We start from the raw sequence: 17,853 nt of genomic DNA, 5'->3' as shown, positions 1-17,853 counted from the left end.
CCCTCCCCCTACCCCCAGCGTTGCAGGTTCTGGACCCTGCCTGGCTCTGGATGGCACCTAGGAACCCACTGGCTTTCTCGGCCCCGGGCCACACAGATGGGACCTGGCAAACGAGGTCAATGAAAGTCCCTGGGCTCTTTCTGCTGTCTTCCGCTTCTGGCCACCTGTACTTCTGCAAGTGGCTTTCATTTTAACACCCAAAGAGCTGAACTTTTCACATGGCTCCGTTGGTTTTCATTTTGTTAATCCAGTTGTGTTCTTTTTAAAAGTTAATTTACTCTTTTCAAACAGGTAATACTTCGACATAGTCCAAAATTTGAATGCAAGTGTTTTCAGTGAAAAGTGTCTCCCCGCCCTTGTTTCCCACCCACTCACCCACAACCCTACCCCCATCCGCTGCCCCCAGCAACTACTGTTAGAAATTTCTCGTGCATCCTTCCAGGGGTAGTCTATGTATATTCAAGCAAATATACATACATATATATATATATGTATATATATATACTTGTTTAGATATGTGTATGTTTCTTTTTACACAAATGGTAGTATACTATATGCCACTCTGCATCTTGTGTTTCCCCCCCCCCCCAATAATAATCTATCCTGGTGATCCTTCCATATTCAGTATAAAAAGAGCTGTCTCATTCCTTTCAATAGCTGTAAAGTATTCCATTGTGTGGCTGTCCTTTCTTCTCTTCTGCTGAGCATGTAGAAGGCAAGCTCTGGGTAGCCTGCCTCTGTGTAATCATTTGGGGTGGGCTTTTCTGAGGGTGGGGTGGGTGGTGGATGGGTAGGCAGACATTACCCAGGGGCTCCATTTGAACTTGGCCCTCCAGCTGCGGACCTGCTGCTGGAGCCTCCTACAGACATTGGTAAATTGCGGTAGAAATAAGATTAAGGGAGCGGGCTTCCCTACCTGAAAACGCTTCACCACTCTTCCAGCTTGGAAGAGTTGTCTGCAGTCCTCAGGGCTGGGGGAGCTCCCAGGATATTACAATCTGGTTCAAAATGAGCTGAAAGTGAGTCCTACAGCCCCACCTCCTTCAGGAAGTCTTCCTTAACTGATCTAATAAACAGAGTTTCTCATCGCCTCTTCCCCTACTTCCCACCCCGGGCTGAGCACACTCCAGTTCTTGCTAACGATGAAGTTAATTCTTCATTCCTGTGGCTTAAAAGTGCTTGTTTTCTTCTCTCCATAAGTATATGCTTACGGCATCTGTATTCTTTCTTTCACTTAACAAATATTTATCGATTATCTGCTGTGTGCAGTTACTGTGCCAGGTACCAGGGTACAGCAGTGAGCAAAAATCCCCACATCCCTTCAGGAAGCTTATAGACAAAAAATAAACTAGATTAAGAATGAAAACAGAGTACGTCTGATGGGATAAGTGCTCTGAGGAGAAATAAAACAGAGCAAGGGGGCCTGGGAATAAAGGGATTTGCAATTTCAGACAGGGTGCCCTGGGCAGGCCTCCTGGAGAGCTAAGAGAGCACCTGAGAGATGCCCTGGAGGAGGGGTTCTGTGCCAGCTGGGGGAGGACCTTTCCTGGCGAGGCGGGCGCAGCACAGAGGTGAGTGAGGGAGCCTGTCTAGTTGTTCAGGTAAGACAGGGGCAGAGGGAGCGCAGGGAGAGTGGTCTGAGGTGAGTCAGAGACTTTGGTGGGGTGGAGGGAGGCTGGGAGCGTGCAGGTCTGCAGCAGATCCTGTAAGAGGTTCTCACCTGGTATTTCCAAATCCACCGGGCAGTGTTTGGAAGCGCATGGGGACGTTTTAGCTGTCACAGTGGCTGGCAGGGTTAAGGGGGGCAAAGCATTGCTCTGCTGGCACTTAGTGGGCAAAGGCCACAGCGAACGCCCTCTAGTGCTCAGGACCATTCCCACAAGGAAGAGTCTTCCTGCCCCAATGCCAGCGTTTCTTGTTGAGAAGCACTGATAGGGCCTTGGAACCTATGGTGAAGAGTTTGGCTTCCACATTAAGAAAAACTGGAAGCCAGTGGACGGTTTTAAGCAGAGAATGCTTCAAAGGGACCTCGGCTGCTGGGTTGAGAATAGACTTGAGGAAGAAGAAAGCCAGCCGGCAGCAGGGAGATAAGGTAGGAAGTGGTTGCGGAGTCCAGGTATGAGGCGGAAGTAGCTTGGACGAGAGGCCGTGGTAGCAAGTGGGGATAAGCAGTGAAACCAGCAACTCTTCCTGCGGGGTTAATGTGGGTATGAGAGGAACAGGAGTAGAGGATGAGTCCAAGAGTTTGGACTGAAGTTACTGGAAGGATGAGACGGGGACATCTGAGGGGGTAGAGTTTTAGCCACGCTAAGTTGGGGATGCCTGTTGTGAGATGTGCACTGGAGAGGGCTGGCAGGTCTTTGGATGGACGGGAGATAAAAATGTGGGAGGGCTTTTAAACCCTCAAGGCTGGATGACACCACCAATGAGTGAGAAGAGAAGACCACAGAGGGCTGGTACGGAGCCTTGGAGCACGCCGGTGTCAAGAGGTGGGGATGGGAGCTGAGAAAGAGTGTCCAGAGGGAGCAGCAGGCAGCTGGAGAACCACGTGGTGTCCCAGCGAAGAGGGGTCTCAGTGAGGACGGTGCAGCAGTCACCTCCTGGAGAGGGTGAGCAGGGAGGAGAGTCCATCGTGCAGCACGGAGGTCATCGGTGACCCTGAAAAGCACAGCTTGGGTAGAGCAAGGGGCAGGGTGGAAGCTTGATTGGTGTGGGTTTAAGAGAGAAGGGAAAAGAGATTTAGACAAATCAACCCCGGGTAAAATGTGGACCTTGACTAGGTCCTAATTCAAGTGAAGCAACTGTAAAAAGACATGTTTAAGGCCATCGGGGAAATTTGAACACAGATATTGGAAGTATTGTTACTTTAGTTAGCTATAATAATGATACTGTGATATCTTTTCAAAGTTCTTACCTGTTTAGAGATACATTCTGGGTAAAATGGTATTATTTCTGGGGTACACTTTAAAATACTCCAGCAAAAAAGATGGGGGTAGAAGACTGGCAAAAATGTATGTTTGAAATTTCTGTAAAAGGGAGTTTAGAAGGTGACAGAATGGGAGGGGCCGCAGAAAGTGAGTATAGAAAACTCTTTGGTGAATTTTGCTAGAAAGAAGAGTAAAGAAATGGGGTGGTTCCTGGAGGGGGAAGAGGGTTCAAGACAGAAGATTGTTCTTGAAGGTGGGAGCAACGGTGGCATGTTTGTCTCAGCCAACTGCGGGGACTGGCCGTCCACAGGAAAGGCCCTACACTGGACGCTGCCGGGAGACTAAGGAACACGGCCTCACTGCCTGGAGGAAAGTAATACTAATTTAATGAAAGCTAATTTTTTATCTTGCACTCACCGTGGCCTGGGCATTGTGTTATGTGCCTGACAAACTTTATCTCAATATGTCTCAATAACTTCTTTTTTTTTTTTAATTTTATTGGAGTAGAGTTGCTTTACAATGTTGTGTTAGTTTATACTGTACAGCAAAGTGAAACACTTCTACGTATACATATATCCCCTCTTTTTTGGATTTCCTTCCCATTTAGGTCACCACAGAGCACTGAGCGGAGTTCCCTGTGCTCTACAGTAGGTTCTCATTAGTTATCTGTTTTATACATAGTATCAATAGATATATGTCAATCCCAATCTCCCAGTTCATCCCACCCTGCCCCTTTCCCCCTTGGTATCCATGTGTTTGTTCTCTATGTCTGTGTCTCTATTTCTGCTTTGTAAATAAGATCGTCTATACCAATTTTTCAGATTCCACATACACGCGTTAATATACGATGTTTGTTTTTCTCTTTCTCACTTACTTCACTCTGTATGACACTCTGTCTCAATAACTTCTACGCTTGGGGGGTGAGGCACAAGAGGGTCAGGAACTGCCGCCTCCCTCCACCTCGTTCAAGCAACCACCGTGAGGCAGCGTCCAGATTCAAACCCAGGGGTGTGATTCTGGGGTCATTGCTCTCAGCCTCTCTCCTCCTGCAGACGATTGCAGGAACGATTGCAGGAACATGCATTCACTGCATGTCAGGCTCTGCTGTAGGTGCTGGGTATTCACAGCGAACGAGTCAAAGACTCGGCCATCATGGAGCTCACATTCGAGAGAAGAAGACAGATGGTAAACCAGAAAAGTGACTCAGGGATATATACACTCATAAGGACTCTAAGGAAGAATAAGGGGCTGACTGGGAGGAGGGAGCTTGATAGGCAAGACCTCACTTAGGCGGTGACATCTGAGCAGAGAAATAAAGTGAAGGACAGAGTCATGGGAAGACCTGAGGGAAAAACATTCTGTGCAAATGCCCTGGGGCTGGAAGAAACACATGTTCAAAGAACAGGAGGGAAAGGTGGAGAGAGAGAAAGAGAGAGAGAGAGAGGGTTGGAGGGGTCCTCCAGAGGAGTTTGTGGGGTGGAAGTTGTTTGGGTGGCGGTTTTGAGCAGGGAGCAACGTGATCCACCCCTGCAGGAAAGTCAGGGGGCTCAAGGGGCAGAAAAGGGAGAGCAGCTTGCAGAGAGAGCCCCGCAGTGCAACCCGCAACCATTTGATCTTCACTCATTTATTCAGTCTTTCTTTCAACATCCACGTACTAATTTCTGCCGTGCGCTAGGCATTTATGTACGTCTTCTAATCTCGTTTTCTCCGTACAATCCTAATGGGAAGCTATTATTATCCCCATTTCACAGATGTGATAAGTGAGGCCCAGAAAGGTGAAGGTGACCCACCGAGGTCACACAGCTACAGTGGTGTCTTCAAGATTCACACACAAGCTTTAGCCTCATACACCCTGACGTAGCTATCCCCGCCCTAGGGGAGTCCCCTGCGTTGGGGACGTGCCTCCCCAGTCAAGGCCTGATTGGGAACTTGGCTCAGTGCTCAGGGACCCAGAGGCTGGTGGCTCCACACGACACACCCATGCGACAGTTGTTCATGCTGCTGAGCTTAGCCTTTGGCCCACTCATCTCTGTCTTGCCGTGAGGACTGGGCTAGAGGACAGGCAGAGTGTCACCCACGTGTAGCCATGGATGGATGATTTGCAAGTCCCCATAGGACATGGTATCCCTCCATGGCCCACGTGGTCAGGAGGGTTCAAGGAGGGTTCACATAAGGGATGAAACATTCCTGGTCTCAGTCCTCTGTGTGTGTGTGTGCGTGCGTGTGTGTCTGTGCACACGCGTGCATGCGTGCGCGCATCTGCACCTGCAGGGTTGCATGTGAAAATATGTATATGTGCGTGTGTGTGTCTACACAGCGAAGAGTGAGTGCGTGTGCATCCGTCACATGTGTGTGCAGGGTTGTGCGTGCATAGGTTTGGGGTGTCCACAGCCACACCAGTGGGGAGGCAGGGATCGAATGCCGCTGTTCCCAAACCTACAGCTTGCGGGCTCTTCGGGAAGCGAGCTACCCCTGCAGTTGGAGAAGGGGCCTTGTGGACTCCGCCCCAGAGCACCCGTGGCTTCCTGGCTGCTCCGTGGGGCGCACTCCTAGGATGAGAGGAACTTGGCTAACTGTCCACCCCTAACCAGCTGTGTGACCTTGGGAAAACCAGACCACTTCTCTGTTCCTTACCTGCAAACGGGAATAGCTAGATCTGACCCATGTACAAAGATTAAAAGATGTGTGAGAAGATGCTGTATAAACGGTGAGGTGGTGGACGGAAGGGAAGAGACGGCAGCCTCGTGTGTCCAGCATGGTGCCAAGTGTGATAAGGAACACACTGGCCACAAAAGCGAAAAGAAACAAGTGGGAGGCTATCAAACTAAAAACCTTCTGCACAGCATGGAAACCATCAACAAAATGAAAAGGCAACATTCCGAATGGGAGAAAATATTGGCAAATCATATACTGGTAAGAGGTTAATATTCAAAATATGTAAAGAACTCATACAACCCAATAGCAAAAAATAAACAATCTGATTTAAAAATGGGCAGAAGGGACTTCCCTGGTGGTCCAGTGGTAAAGAATTCGCCTTCCAGTGCAGGGGATGCGGGTTTGACCCCTGGTCGGCGAACTAAGATCCCACATGCTGCGGGGCAACTAAGCCCACCTGACACAACTACTGAGCTTACATGCCTCAACTAGAGAGGCTGCGTGCCGCAAACTACAGAGCCCACGTACTCTGGAACCCGTGCGCCACAACTAGAGAGAAGCCTGCACACCGCGACGAAGAGCCCACACTCCACAACGATAAAATGATCCCGCGTGCCTCAAGGAAGATCCAGGGTGCCACAACTAAGACCCGACGCACCAAAAGAAAAAAAAAAAAAGAAAAGGCAGAAGACCTGAATAGACATTTTTCCAAAGAAGACAGACTGACCAATAGACACATGAGAAGATGCCCAACATCACTGATCATCAGGGAAATGAAAATCAAAACCACGATGAGATGCCACCTCACACCTGTTAAAATGGCCTTCATTTCAAAAGGGCAAGAAATAAGTGCTGGTGAGGGTGTGGAGAAAAGGGAACCCTCTTGCACTGTTGGTGGGAAGGTAAACTGGTGCAGCCACTATGGAGAACAGTACGGAGGTTCCTCAGAAAATTAAAGATACAGTTACCATATGATTGAGTAATTCCACTTTGGAGTATTTAGTCAAAGGAAGCGAAAGCAGGACCTGGAAGAGATATCTGCCCTCCCATGTTCATTGCAGCACTATTTACAATAGCCAAGTTATGGAAACAACCTAAATGTCCATCAATGGGTGAATGGATAAAGAAGATGTGAGATATATATATTCCACACAGTGGAATATTATTCAGCCACGAGAAAGAAGGAAATCCTGCCTTTTGTGGCAACATGGACAGACTTGAGGGCATTATGCTAACGAAATAAGTCAGACAGAGAAAGACAAATACTGCATGGTATTACTTGTATGTGACTCTTAAAAAGAAAAAAAGTCAAACTCATAGAAACAGAATGTAGAAAAGTGGTTGCCAGGGACGGGGGGTGGGATGGGAGAAATAGTGAGAGGCTGGTGAAAGGGTACAAACTTTCAGCTGTGAGATGAATAAGGTCTGAGGAGCCGATGTAAGGCATAGTTAATAACGTTGTGTTGCATAATTGAAAAAAAAAAAAAGAAGACTGCACTAGACCCAGGCAGACTCTGCCCTCAGCCCAGCAAACATTGAACAAGTAATCAGTGGCCAGCCCGGTGCATGGGATGGGGATGCAGATACCCAAGATGTGGAGTTTGCCGTTTGATTGGGAAATAGAGCATCTTGTTCAAGAATGGAGCGACCTCTAGTTACTAGGACGGTGGGCTGTGAGCTGAACATTTTCTCGTTTACCTAACTCTAAAGGCACTCAGGCTTCCTGTTCGGTCCACCGCATGCCCCAGCCTCTGCTGTGGCAGCAGTATACCCTGGGGCTGGGCCCAGTCCTCTGCCTTACCTGTGAAATGGGGGGGGCAGCATCTCTGCCTCTCCAGTCCGTCGTGTTGTGTGTGTGGCCGTGGGTTCCTGGCAGGCAGTGTGGACATGATGCGTAGACAGGCAGGCAGGCCGTTGTGGGGTGTCCGCTGTCTTCTGGGCTCCATGGCGACTCTGAGTGCGGAGGAGACGGTTTTCCTGTTGGGGATGGGATGCCTTGATGCTCTCTTCAGGAAGTGTGAAAAGGAGATGGGGCTGCTCTTTGCAGTTTGAATTGGGTGGAAACTTTGCAAAACCCGCACAGGAGTGAGTCCAAGCCGCTTCCTCTCTCTCCGCAGAGGCCCCTCGTCTGTGCCGTGTAAGGGCCGTGAGAGTGTCCACCTGGCAGGGGTACTGGGTGTGGAAAAGCTGTAGTCATTCCACTGAAATCAGATTCAGAGACTGGTCTCTCCCTGAAGCGGCTTACATTCTAGTGAGGAGGGAAAAGCCCACAGTCCACAGGTGAGAGCTGTTATGAACCAGCCCAAGACCTGGCGCCTGAAAAGCACCCCGGGTCCGAAAGCAGCAACAGCATCTGTGTGCGCAGAAATCTCTTGCCGGGGCGGCTGTCCTGCGCGTGGCGGTGGTTGGCCGGGCCTGACTGCCCCGGAAAGCTCACTTTCAGGGTGCTCACGAGCACTGCCTGGCCGGCTGCTGTCGGCGCTGGCCCCGTTCCTCTCCATGGATTCCTCCCCGCAGGGTTCCTTCGATCACCACGAAAACCACCGGGCAGACCACTTCCCTGGAAGCCAGCGGCTGGGGTGTTTCAAGAAGGAAGGTTGGGCTGGGAAAAGTTGAGTCAATGAGGAACTGAGAAGGTCCCGCTGGATTGGCAACCAGATCTCTGGGGGACTCCCTGGGGGGCTCCCTGGGGAAAGCTCTGCTAGGGCTCCGGGGAGGAAGCGCGTCCCAGCTGGTTGGCAGAAGATCAAGGTGAAAGGAAGCACCTGCAAGCAGACAGATCTTCCTGGGAGGCAGTAGAAGATGGGGGGGAGGCAGCTGTAGGGAAAAATAGTGTTTCTATGATGAGAGATTTGATGAGCAAAAGCCTGTGCCCATGACAGCACTGAGGACCAGCGGGGGAGGAGAGGGCCTGATGACGGCGCTTGGAGAGGAGGGAGCACCCCTCTCCTGAGATGGAAGGGAGAGAGGCAAGGGTGGCACAAGGGGGACATTAATAACAGCTGACACAGGGACTTCACTCCCAATGCAGGGGGTCTGGGTTCGATCCCTGGTCAGGGAACTAGATCCCGAATGCATGCCGAAACTAAGAGTCCACGTGCCACAACCAAAAAGGACCCTGCATGCCGCAGCTAAGAACCGGCACAACCAAAATAAATAATTTTTTTTTTTTTCGGTACGCGGGCCTCTCACTGTCGTGGCCTCTCCCGTTGCGGAGCACAGGCTCCGGACGCGCAGGCTCAGTGGCCATGGCTCACGGGCCCAGCCGCTCTGCGGCATGTGGGATCCTCCCGGACCGGGGCACGAACCCGTGTCCCCTGCATCGGCAGGCGGACTCTCAACCACTGTGCCACCAGGGAAGCCCATAAGTATTTTTAAAAAAGGAAAAAAAACCAGCTGACACTTATTAAGCACTTATTGTGTGCCAAGTTCTATTGTAAGTGCTTTGCGTGTCTTAACTCGTTTCACCCTCAAAACGCTTTAGAGAAGTTCTATTGTTAACCCCATTTATAGATGAGGAAACCAAGGCAAGGCTGTACCGAGGAGTTAGGCAGGATGACGCAAGGAGTCTTACTCCAGGCAGTGAGAAAAGGAGGGCCGGGGTGGGCCACCGCTGGAAGGGCGGCCAGCAGCTCTTCTCAGGACCACTGCAATGATCGGAGAGATAGAGCAGCCTTAGTAATCGCAGGAGGAGGGCTTTTGCTTAGAAGAATACTTTCCCAGTTGTTGCTTTTTTTATAAATTTATTTATTTTTGGCTGCATTGGGTCTTTGTTGCCGCGCGTGGGCTTTCTCTAGTTGCCGTGAGCAGGGGCTACTCTTTGTTGTGGTGCGCGGGCTTCTCATCGCGGTGGCTTCTGTTGTTGCTAAGCCTGGGCTCTAGGCGCATGGGCTTCAGTAGTTGTGGCTCGCGGGCTTCAGTAGTTGTGGCTCGCAAGCTCAGTAGTTGTGGCTTGCGGGCTTAGTTGCTCCGCGGCATGTGGGATCTTCCCGGACCAGGGCTCAAACCCGTGTCCCCTGCATCGGCAGGCGGATTCTTAACCACTGCACCACCAGGGAAGTCCCTCCCAGTTGTTCTTTAAAACAAGGAAACTTATTCTCCCAGCCCCCAAATCAAACCCAATGGGCATCTCTAACACATAATCTGACCAAATCAGAGCTGCCCTGGTTGAAGTGGAAGGTCCATGCCCTGCCTTCTCCACTTGCCTCCTGACCTCAGGGGGGTCCTGGGGCAGCCGGGAGTGCCCTAAGTTTCCTCAGGGCACAGGAGAGAAGCACAGCGTTTCCGCAAGACCAGACTTGTTCATATGAACGTTCAAAGAGCCAGCAGCGTGTTTTCAGGGGAAACCTCTCTGAAAAGGAGAGGCAGGCAGTTCTTTTCCCAGACTGTGACCCCTATTCCTTGGCGGCAGAGGTGTGGACTAGATGACCTTTAAAGCTCCCCCAGAGGAGACTGAGCAGAGAAGGAAGGAGAAGCAAAGCCTGGTGAGAGGGAGGCCCATGAGAGCTTTCAGCCTTGCTCGGGGCACTGGAGCCCGAGGGCCTACCAGACCAGGGTGACATTTCCGTAGCTTTTTGCCCCTGGCTGCTGGGACATCCGTCATCACCTGCCTTATTAAGACCTTTCCAAAGCTTTCTGAGGAGGACTGTGCAGTTGCCCACGGCACCAAGGAGCAAAGGAAGTCCACCCCTTCCTCTGCGCCCCGGGGGCCTGCAGGAGGAGTGGGGGGCCGGGAGGAGGGAGGGGGGATGGCGCCTGGTAGGTCTCTGATGGCAGCAGAGCTGGGGCTGCGGAGCCCCTCGTTGGCTCACACCGGTATCAGTAATAGTCATTATAAGATTGTGCATCTGTGCAGGGCTTATTAGGTTTCTCCCAAGGCAGTTTCACATTCAAAGTCTTACCAAATCCCCATAACTCAGTGAGATAAATAGGACATGGATAAGAGCCTTGTTTACAGTGACTTGACCTTCCCCAGGGCCAGCGGCGCGGAGAGGGGGCTGGGTCTCCAACGCCAGCTCCACACTGTTGCTACTGCCTTCCCGGAACCCTCAGCCCCAGGCCCGGGGCCAGCATTTCCCCAGCTCTCCCACCCCACCCCCAACTTTCTCATTGTCCTGCTTTCTGGCCCCCTGGACTCCTTTGGCTCAGTTACAAGCCATCTGGTCTCTGAAAATCCGAGCTAGCAGTTGAAGGGAAGGAAAGGAAAAAGCTGGTGTTTTTTCCTGCTGCTTGGAGGGGGTTAATAATTAGGTGATCGGGGGCAATGGGAGGAGGGAAGTTAGAAATTATTCCCAAGACTCTTGATGAAGTATCAAGAAGTGAGAAGGGGGAGAAAATATTTTGGTCTTACAAAAATCAGCCATATTGGGCTTCCCTGGTGGCGCGGTGCTTGAGAGTCCGCCTGCCGATGCAGGGGACATGGGTTCGTGCCCCGGTCCGGGAAGATCCCACATGCCGCGGAGCGGCTGCGCCCGTGAGCTGGGCCCGTGAGCCATGTCCGATGAGCCTGCACGTCCGGAGCCTGTGCTCCGCAACGGGAGAGGCCACAACAGTGAGAGGCCCGTGTACCGCAAAAAAAAAAAAATCAGCCATATTAAGGTGCAATTACACACTAAAATTCTTCCATTTTAAGCGTGTAGTTTGATGATTTTTGTCAAACGTCTATAGTTGTGTAGCTACTTCTCAAGCTATGGAACATTTCCATCACCCCGATGACCCCTCGCTCCGTTTTCACTTTAATGTCTCCCCTCCCGTATCACTGAAACTGATCTGCCTTCCGTCACTATTGTTGTGCCTTTTCTAGAGTCTCTACAATGGGATCATACATTGTGCGGATTTTCGTATCCTTCACTTAATATAAGGCTTTTTTGAAATTCATCCACGTTGGTACATACATGAGTAAGCCGTTCCTTTTCGTTGCTGAGCAGTATTCCATTGTATGGCTACACTACAACTTGTTTATCCATGGGTATTTAGGGGTGCTGGGTTTTTTTTTTAACATGAATCTTTAATTTTTTTGTAATAAGTGCCTCTACGTGACTAGTGATATCACTAGTATATTTTCTTTGGTGAAGTATCTGTTCAAATCTTTTGTGCATTTTCCTATAAAGCTGTTCATCTTTTAATTATGAGTTGAAAGAATTGTTCATTTTTCTTAACAGTATCTTTCAAAGAGAAAATTTCTTTTTATTTTGATGAAGTCTAATTCATCAACTTTTTTCTTTTATGGTTTGTGTTTTTGTGTCATATCTAGGAAATCTCTGTGTCCTCTAAGTCGCTGATTTTCTCCTATGTTTTCTTTGAGAAGTTTTATACTTTTGTCTGTTACTTCAGGTCTATGATCTATTTTGTATTAATTTTTATATATGGTGCAAGTTATGAATGGAAGTCCATTTTTTGCATGTGGATATTCAATTGTTTCAGCGCCATCTGTTAAAAAAATTAGTATCCCTCGGTGAATTATCTTGGTACTTTTACCGCAAATCAATTTACCAAGAATCAACTGATATTTGAATCTATTTCTAGCGTCTCTGTTCAGTTCAGTCCATCTGTATGTCTCTCCTTATGCCAACATCAAATTCTCTTCATTTGGGCAAGTCTTGAAAGCACACAGCGTATGTCCTATAACTTGTTCTTGTTTCTCAGAGTTGTTGTGACCATTCAACGTCTCCCACCCCCCATGAATAGGAGTGACTTCTGGAAAATAAGGTCATCTTTTCCTCCTATTACCATGTTTAGATAGAGAAGGCTTCCTGGAGGAGGTGATAAAGTTAAGAAAAGGGGGAGGTGGGAGGAGCCCAGTCTCCAGGCTCTACCGGCACTGGTGACGGTGGCACCAGGACGGGTCGGGGCGAGGAAGGTGCCGGGAATGACTTTATGATTTCTCCCTTTTCCTGAAGCTCAAGACAGCTCCGTCGGAGAGGTTCCCTGGCTGTTTCCCTCCAGAGGCTGGGGGTTAGAGCTGCTGTCTTCAGCTTGGTGAAGGGGAGGGGGTCCTCCTTCAAAGCTGTGCCACAGGGGTCCTGGCTTTTCCTCCTCAGTTCTCCTGCTGGGCGTCCCCTCCCGCATCACCGCACGTCTCATCAGTTCCTCTCAACTACTCGGCTGTGTGGATGGCCAAGCAGTGGAATCCTGAGTCTCAAACTAGAGACGCGGGAAATTGTAGGTGCACAGCCTCCCGTGGCTCGGGGCCTGGCCTGGCTACAACCTCATTAGCTCCTGGCAGCTCTTGGTGTTTCTTCCCCCTCCAGCCAGCTGGCCTCTGAGGTCTCTGCCCTTCCCCAGGCAGCACCACCACTCTCTTCTCCGCTTCCTGGCTCTTTCAGAGTAAGAAACAGGGTCCTCTTCCAGAGGAACCCCAGCTCCTCCTCTTCCTTCAGGTCCACGCTGACTCCTTGGAAGACCCTTAACCCCCATCTCGCTCGGGTGATGCCCTGAAATGCCCCGATGGCCCGCTCCTCTCATCCCCTGAGAACTCCATGCTCCTTCCCAGCCCAGCATGGCAGCAAGACCAGGGACAAGCCACACACTGAAACCCTCATTCTGGGTCCGGACCGCCCCGCTCTAGGGTCAGCACGTCCACCCACAATCCAGCCACCCCATCAACACTCATCGACTTGGGCCACCTGGGGCATTCTGGGTCCGACTGCCCTGCTCTAGGGTCAGCACAGCCACCCACAATCCAGCCACCGCATCAACACTCATCAACTTGGGCCACCTGGGGTCGCTAAAGCCAGGGAGGACTGAGTTCTGCCTAAAGTCAGGGGCCCTGGGATCACGAACCCGGGAAATAAGCTTTCAGCCTGGATACCGTACGCCTCCCTCCTTTGGAATTCCAAGAGCCCAGGACTCAGAATGGGTTGTGCTCTTTTTTCAGAGGGGCCCCCTTCCATTGCCAATGTGCTGGGGCCGCTCAGTTCCAGATCTCCGAGGGCCACCGCCTTGGGCTGCGAACTGCACAGACCGCGAGCTGAACGATGCAGCGTGGCAGCTCCGGGAAAGCCCCTCCCGGGCTCCTGCCCTGGGCCGGGTTGGGGGCTGTAGGATTCCAAGGTTCCTGGTGCACCTTGAAGGGTCCCCCTCACCCCAAAGCGCAGCGGTTGCCCTGAGGCCTGTGAGCACTGGCTTTCCTCCTTCCTTTACTTCCCCAGCAGCAAGGGGAGACAGGCCTGCCTCTAGGTCCTCCACCTAAATGCCCAGCATCTTCGGGATTCGCCCCACCTGCGGAGCCTGTTTCTACCACAATGAAATGGGGATGCAGCGATGTTGCAGTTTGCCATCTGCCCTGTTTGATGAATTAGGTACCAAGGGCAGAGGTCTGAGAAGCAAGTTCTGAGAGCAGCAGGTTCTTGCTACGTGGAGGGGACGTTTTCTGCCTCTCGGTGCTCACAAAATGCAGCCCCTGCTGACTTCAGGCATGCAGAGAGCACCCTTCGTGGAAGAAAAATTCTTCCTTCCTTTCTGGCATTTGAGCTGATGAAATTAAAGCCTGGGTCAGAAAAGTGAATGAATAAAACGTTTGCTCGTGTGACCCTTACCTTTATGATGTGTTTGTACATTCACCATTGTATCTGCTCGTCTAAAAACCCTGCCAAGTGAAGGATTTACTATTATCCTACTGGGGAGAAAACTGCGGCTTCGGGAGATAAAGGACTTGACGAACCTACACAGGGGTTGTGATCCGCTTGTGGAGGGCTGGTGAACCCAGCACAGATCCCAGCACCTTATTGGGGCTGGGTTGGGGGCAAGGCCTCAGGCCAGCTGTCCTGGGTTCTGTGGACAGGCCCCCCGCCTCACATCTGGACAGGCTGTGATGGGTGGTGCCGCCCCGGGGACCCTGTCTCGTCCCTCCTGTCCCCCACTTCCCTTCTCAGCCTCTGGTGCCCGGTGGTCTGCTGTCTCTGGTATGGGGGCAGTGCTCCCAGGGAAGGCGGGAAGAGAGGGAGGCAGAGAGGAGGGGCTGTGACTTGCAGGCCAGGGATTCAGGGATCAGCTCAAGCGCGGTGGCAGGACAAGCCTCGGACTCGGGCAGCGATGGACAAACAAGGCGACGATCCCCCGCCTGTGTTCTCATTACGGCTGGAGAAAGTTCCAGCTTCAATCAAACAGGAACTTCATCGTTGGTCGATGTGGATGGTCTCTTGGCGGGTGGACTCCCTGAGGCGTGGGATGCTCGTCTGCACGCTCATGCACTGGGTACCAGCAGTGTGTACCCAGCACTGGGCTAAGCAGCGGGGACCCCCATCCAGGGCGTGGGGCCTGGACGTGAGTGTCCACTGGCCATAAACCTTACAAAGTAGAATAATGGACACAATCCTTGAAACCTGCCTGCCTGGGCTTTAGGCTCTCCTGCTAACTAGGTGTGACCTTGGACAAGTCACTTACATCCTCTGAGCGTTGGTTTTCTCATTTGTATAAAAGAGGATGATAACACAGACCATAACGAGTTGTCATAAGAAACGAGGCATGTGTTGAATGCCTGAGAGTTCATCTGTGGTTCACAGACTCCCCCGGCCTCCGCTTCCTCATCTGGAGACTGAGGAGGAAGTTTTGTCGGATGCTGTTTTGCGAGTTTTAACAAAGTAACACATGGAAAGTGCTTAGAACAGTACATGCCACATAGTAAACCCTATGAAGTGCTGAAATATGATTATGAGTATTTTGTGGCCCCAATTTTGTTATCTATCATCTGTCTGTTTATCCGTCTATCCATCCATCCATCCATCCATCTCTATCTATCCATCTCTAGCCCTTACTTGTACTTTACTAGCTTTCCCACTAACATCCTCTTTTTGTCCCAGGATCCCACCAAGGGCACCACATGGCGGTTGGTTATCACGTCTCAGTTTTCTCTGGTCTGTGACAGTTTCCGTCTCTTTGTGGATTTCAAGGCCGTGACAGTTTTGAGGAGGACGGGTCAGATATTTTGTAGAATGTCCTCAATTTGGGTTTGTCTGACGCTCTCCCACGTGTGGAATGGGTTATAGGTTTTGGGGAAGGATACCACAGAGGTGACGTGCCTTCCCATCACTTCTCCACTTTTTTCTTCCAATTTTGTCTCTAATGAGAATCAATTCTTGGGGTTCCTCTGTGTGGGTTCTCCTCTGAGGTGGAGGGAAGGGAGGTCTGGGGCTGACTTAAGCTAAGACCTGCCCAGATCAGGCACTTGGACGGTGACCTTGGGCAGGGCAGGGGGCCAGGATGGTTAGAGGTGGGTAGCATGAAATTAATCCCAGAAGGAGGCGCTGAAGGGGGTGTCTATTGGGAAGCCCCTGGCCCAGGCTGAGAAGGCCCATGGGCAGGAGGTGGATAGAGAGGAAACAGGGGAGGGGCTGAAGGCAAACTCCTCCTCCCAGCTGGACTGTCCTTAGGGACCCCATCAGTAGGAACCCCAAAAGAGACTGCGACCCCCAGTACACTGCCAGCCCGAGCCTGAGGTGTGGAAGGACTTGGAGGCTTATGTCTCCCATTGCACACGCCAATGCATCCGCGTCTGGAGACCTGGGAGGACCACGTGGAACCTGCCTCAATGCTGCTCAGGGGAGCGGCTCCCAGCCCTGGGAGGTTGATCAGAACAGAGCCCTTTCGGGTCTGACTTTCTCTGACTTCATGATGGTGACTGCTTGCCAAAGGGGAGAAGGCAGGAGGTCAGCATAACTTTATCCAAAAGTAATTTCAGGGGCTTCCCTGGTGGCGCAGTGGTTGAGAGTCCGCCTGCCGATGCAGGGGACACAGGTTCGTGCCCCGGTCCGGGAAGATCCCACATGCTGCGGAGCGGCTGGGCCCGTGAGCCATGGCCGCTGAGCCTGCGCGTCCGGAGCCTGTGCTCCGCAACGGGAGAGGCCACAACAGTGAGAGGCCCGCATAACGCAAAAAAAAAGTAATTTCAGGGGAGTTCCCTGGCAGTCCGGTGGTTAGGACTCGGTGCTCTCACTGTCATGGCCCGGGTTCAATCCCTGAGTGGGGGACTAAGACTCCACGAGTCGCACAGCACAGCCAAAAAAACAAAAACAAAACAACAACAACAAAAATAATTTCAGTGTTAAGTCTCAAGGTGGCTCAAGACAGGTATTAGAATCCCAGCCTCGCAGTAACGGAAGGACCTTGGGAATTGTGTAGTCGAATGGCTCTCAATTCTGGCTGCCCTTAGAAAATCACCTGGGAGCTTATAAAATGTCCTGCTGCCCCTGACCCAGGCCAGCCCAAGTGAATCCGTAATTTAAAAAATCTCCTGAAGAGATTAGTAAGCAGCTGGGGCTGGGAGCCGCTCCTGTGGTTCATTAGTAAATAAGCTGAAATGCAGGACAGGTGAACCAGGTATCACAACCCGAGCCACCTGCAGCGGTGGCCCCAGAGCCCGGATCTCCGCCTTCCGGTCGGCTTTTTCATCCACGTCGGACAAATCTCTCATCAAGCCGGCAACTCTAAGGCCTCTACGAGTGTTTTGCATATGATTAGCTTACAAGTGTTCACTGCATGCAATTCTGTGCATCTCGGATGAATAGATCTAGTTCTGCCTCGCTGGTCGGACCTTAGTGGGGGAAAGGGTTATAGAGGGCTAACCATGATCATGACAAAAGATACAGTCAAATAAATGTTACGTCACATGGAGGAGCCTACCGCAGGGATCGGGGCACAGAAGTAGAAGAGGTCAGGGGCTGCAAACAGGAGGCAGTGTTTGTGTTGACTCCGTGCTGCACGTTCTCCCCTGGGTAGTGTTTGGGACCTTGGTGTTACCCAGGGGCAAGGTGTTGAGGCAGGAGCACCTTGGGGTCGGAGGGCACTGACCTTCTTCCTCTGCTCTGCCCTCAGGAATGAGACCGTGCTGCACCAGTTCTGCTGCCCAGCCGCCGACGCCGAGCAGAAGCCCGCCTGCTCTGACCTGGCCTCCCAAAGGTGGGAATAATCGCTGGACGGTCCTCCCTTCCCCACCCCCACTGTCCTTCCCCCTCCAAGCAGAGCGCACACCAGGGCCCTACTTGGCCTCTTCCTCCCGAGTCTTGTGGGATTTTTGTTTGTTTTTAGCTCCTCCCTCATATTTCCACCTCTCCGTCCTTCCTCTGGACCCCAGATGAGCAGTTCCCAATTTTTAGGTCATGATACGCTGCTGTGCAAATCCCAAACCTACGCTCCTTCCCACTAACCAGCCTGTAAAAAGTTCACCTTTTTAAACGTCAGGGGAAATTAGCTTGATTATATCTATACGTCTCCCGTGGCACCCGAAGGTGCCCCACCCATAATAGCACCCATCCCGCCTCTCATATCCAAGATT

At 51.4% G+C, this 17,853-nt stretch overlaps 1 protein-coding gene across 1 annotated transcript in view; it reads left to right on the top strand.

The window, feature by feature from the left end:
* Positions 1-17,853, top strand: part of IQSEC3 (IQ motif and Sec7 domain ArfGEF 3) — a 94,115-nt gene that overhangs the window by 12,714 nt on the left and 63,548 nt on the right. The window contains exon 2 of the mRNA XM_027093319.1: positions 17,394-17,477. Within this exon, the coding sequence (XP_026949120.1) occupies positions 17,394-17,477 (84 nt within the window). The remainder of the gene's footprint in view (positions 1-17,393; positions 17,478-17,853) is intronic.

Source organism: Aethalodelphis obliquidens, unplaced genomic scaffold, assembly GCF_003676395.1.
Source record: "Aethalodelphis obliquidens isolate GAN/ISIS:26980383/991018 unplaced genomic scaffold, ASM367639v1 scaffold83, whole genome shotgun sequence".
Taxonomy (NCBI): domain Eukaryota; kingdom Metazoa; phylum Chordata; class Mammalia; order Artiodactyla; family Delphinidae; genus Aethalodelphis; species Aethalodelphis obliquidens.
The sequence above is the reverse complement of the archived record's forward strand: the minus strand, read 5'-3'. Positions and strand labels throughout refer to the sequence as shown.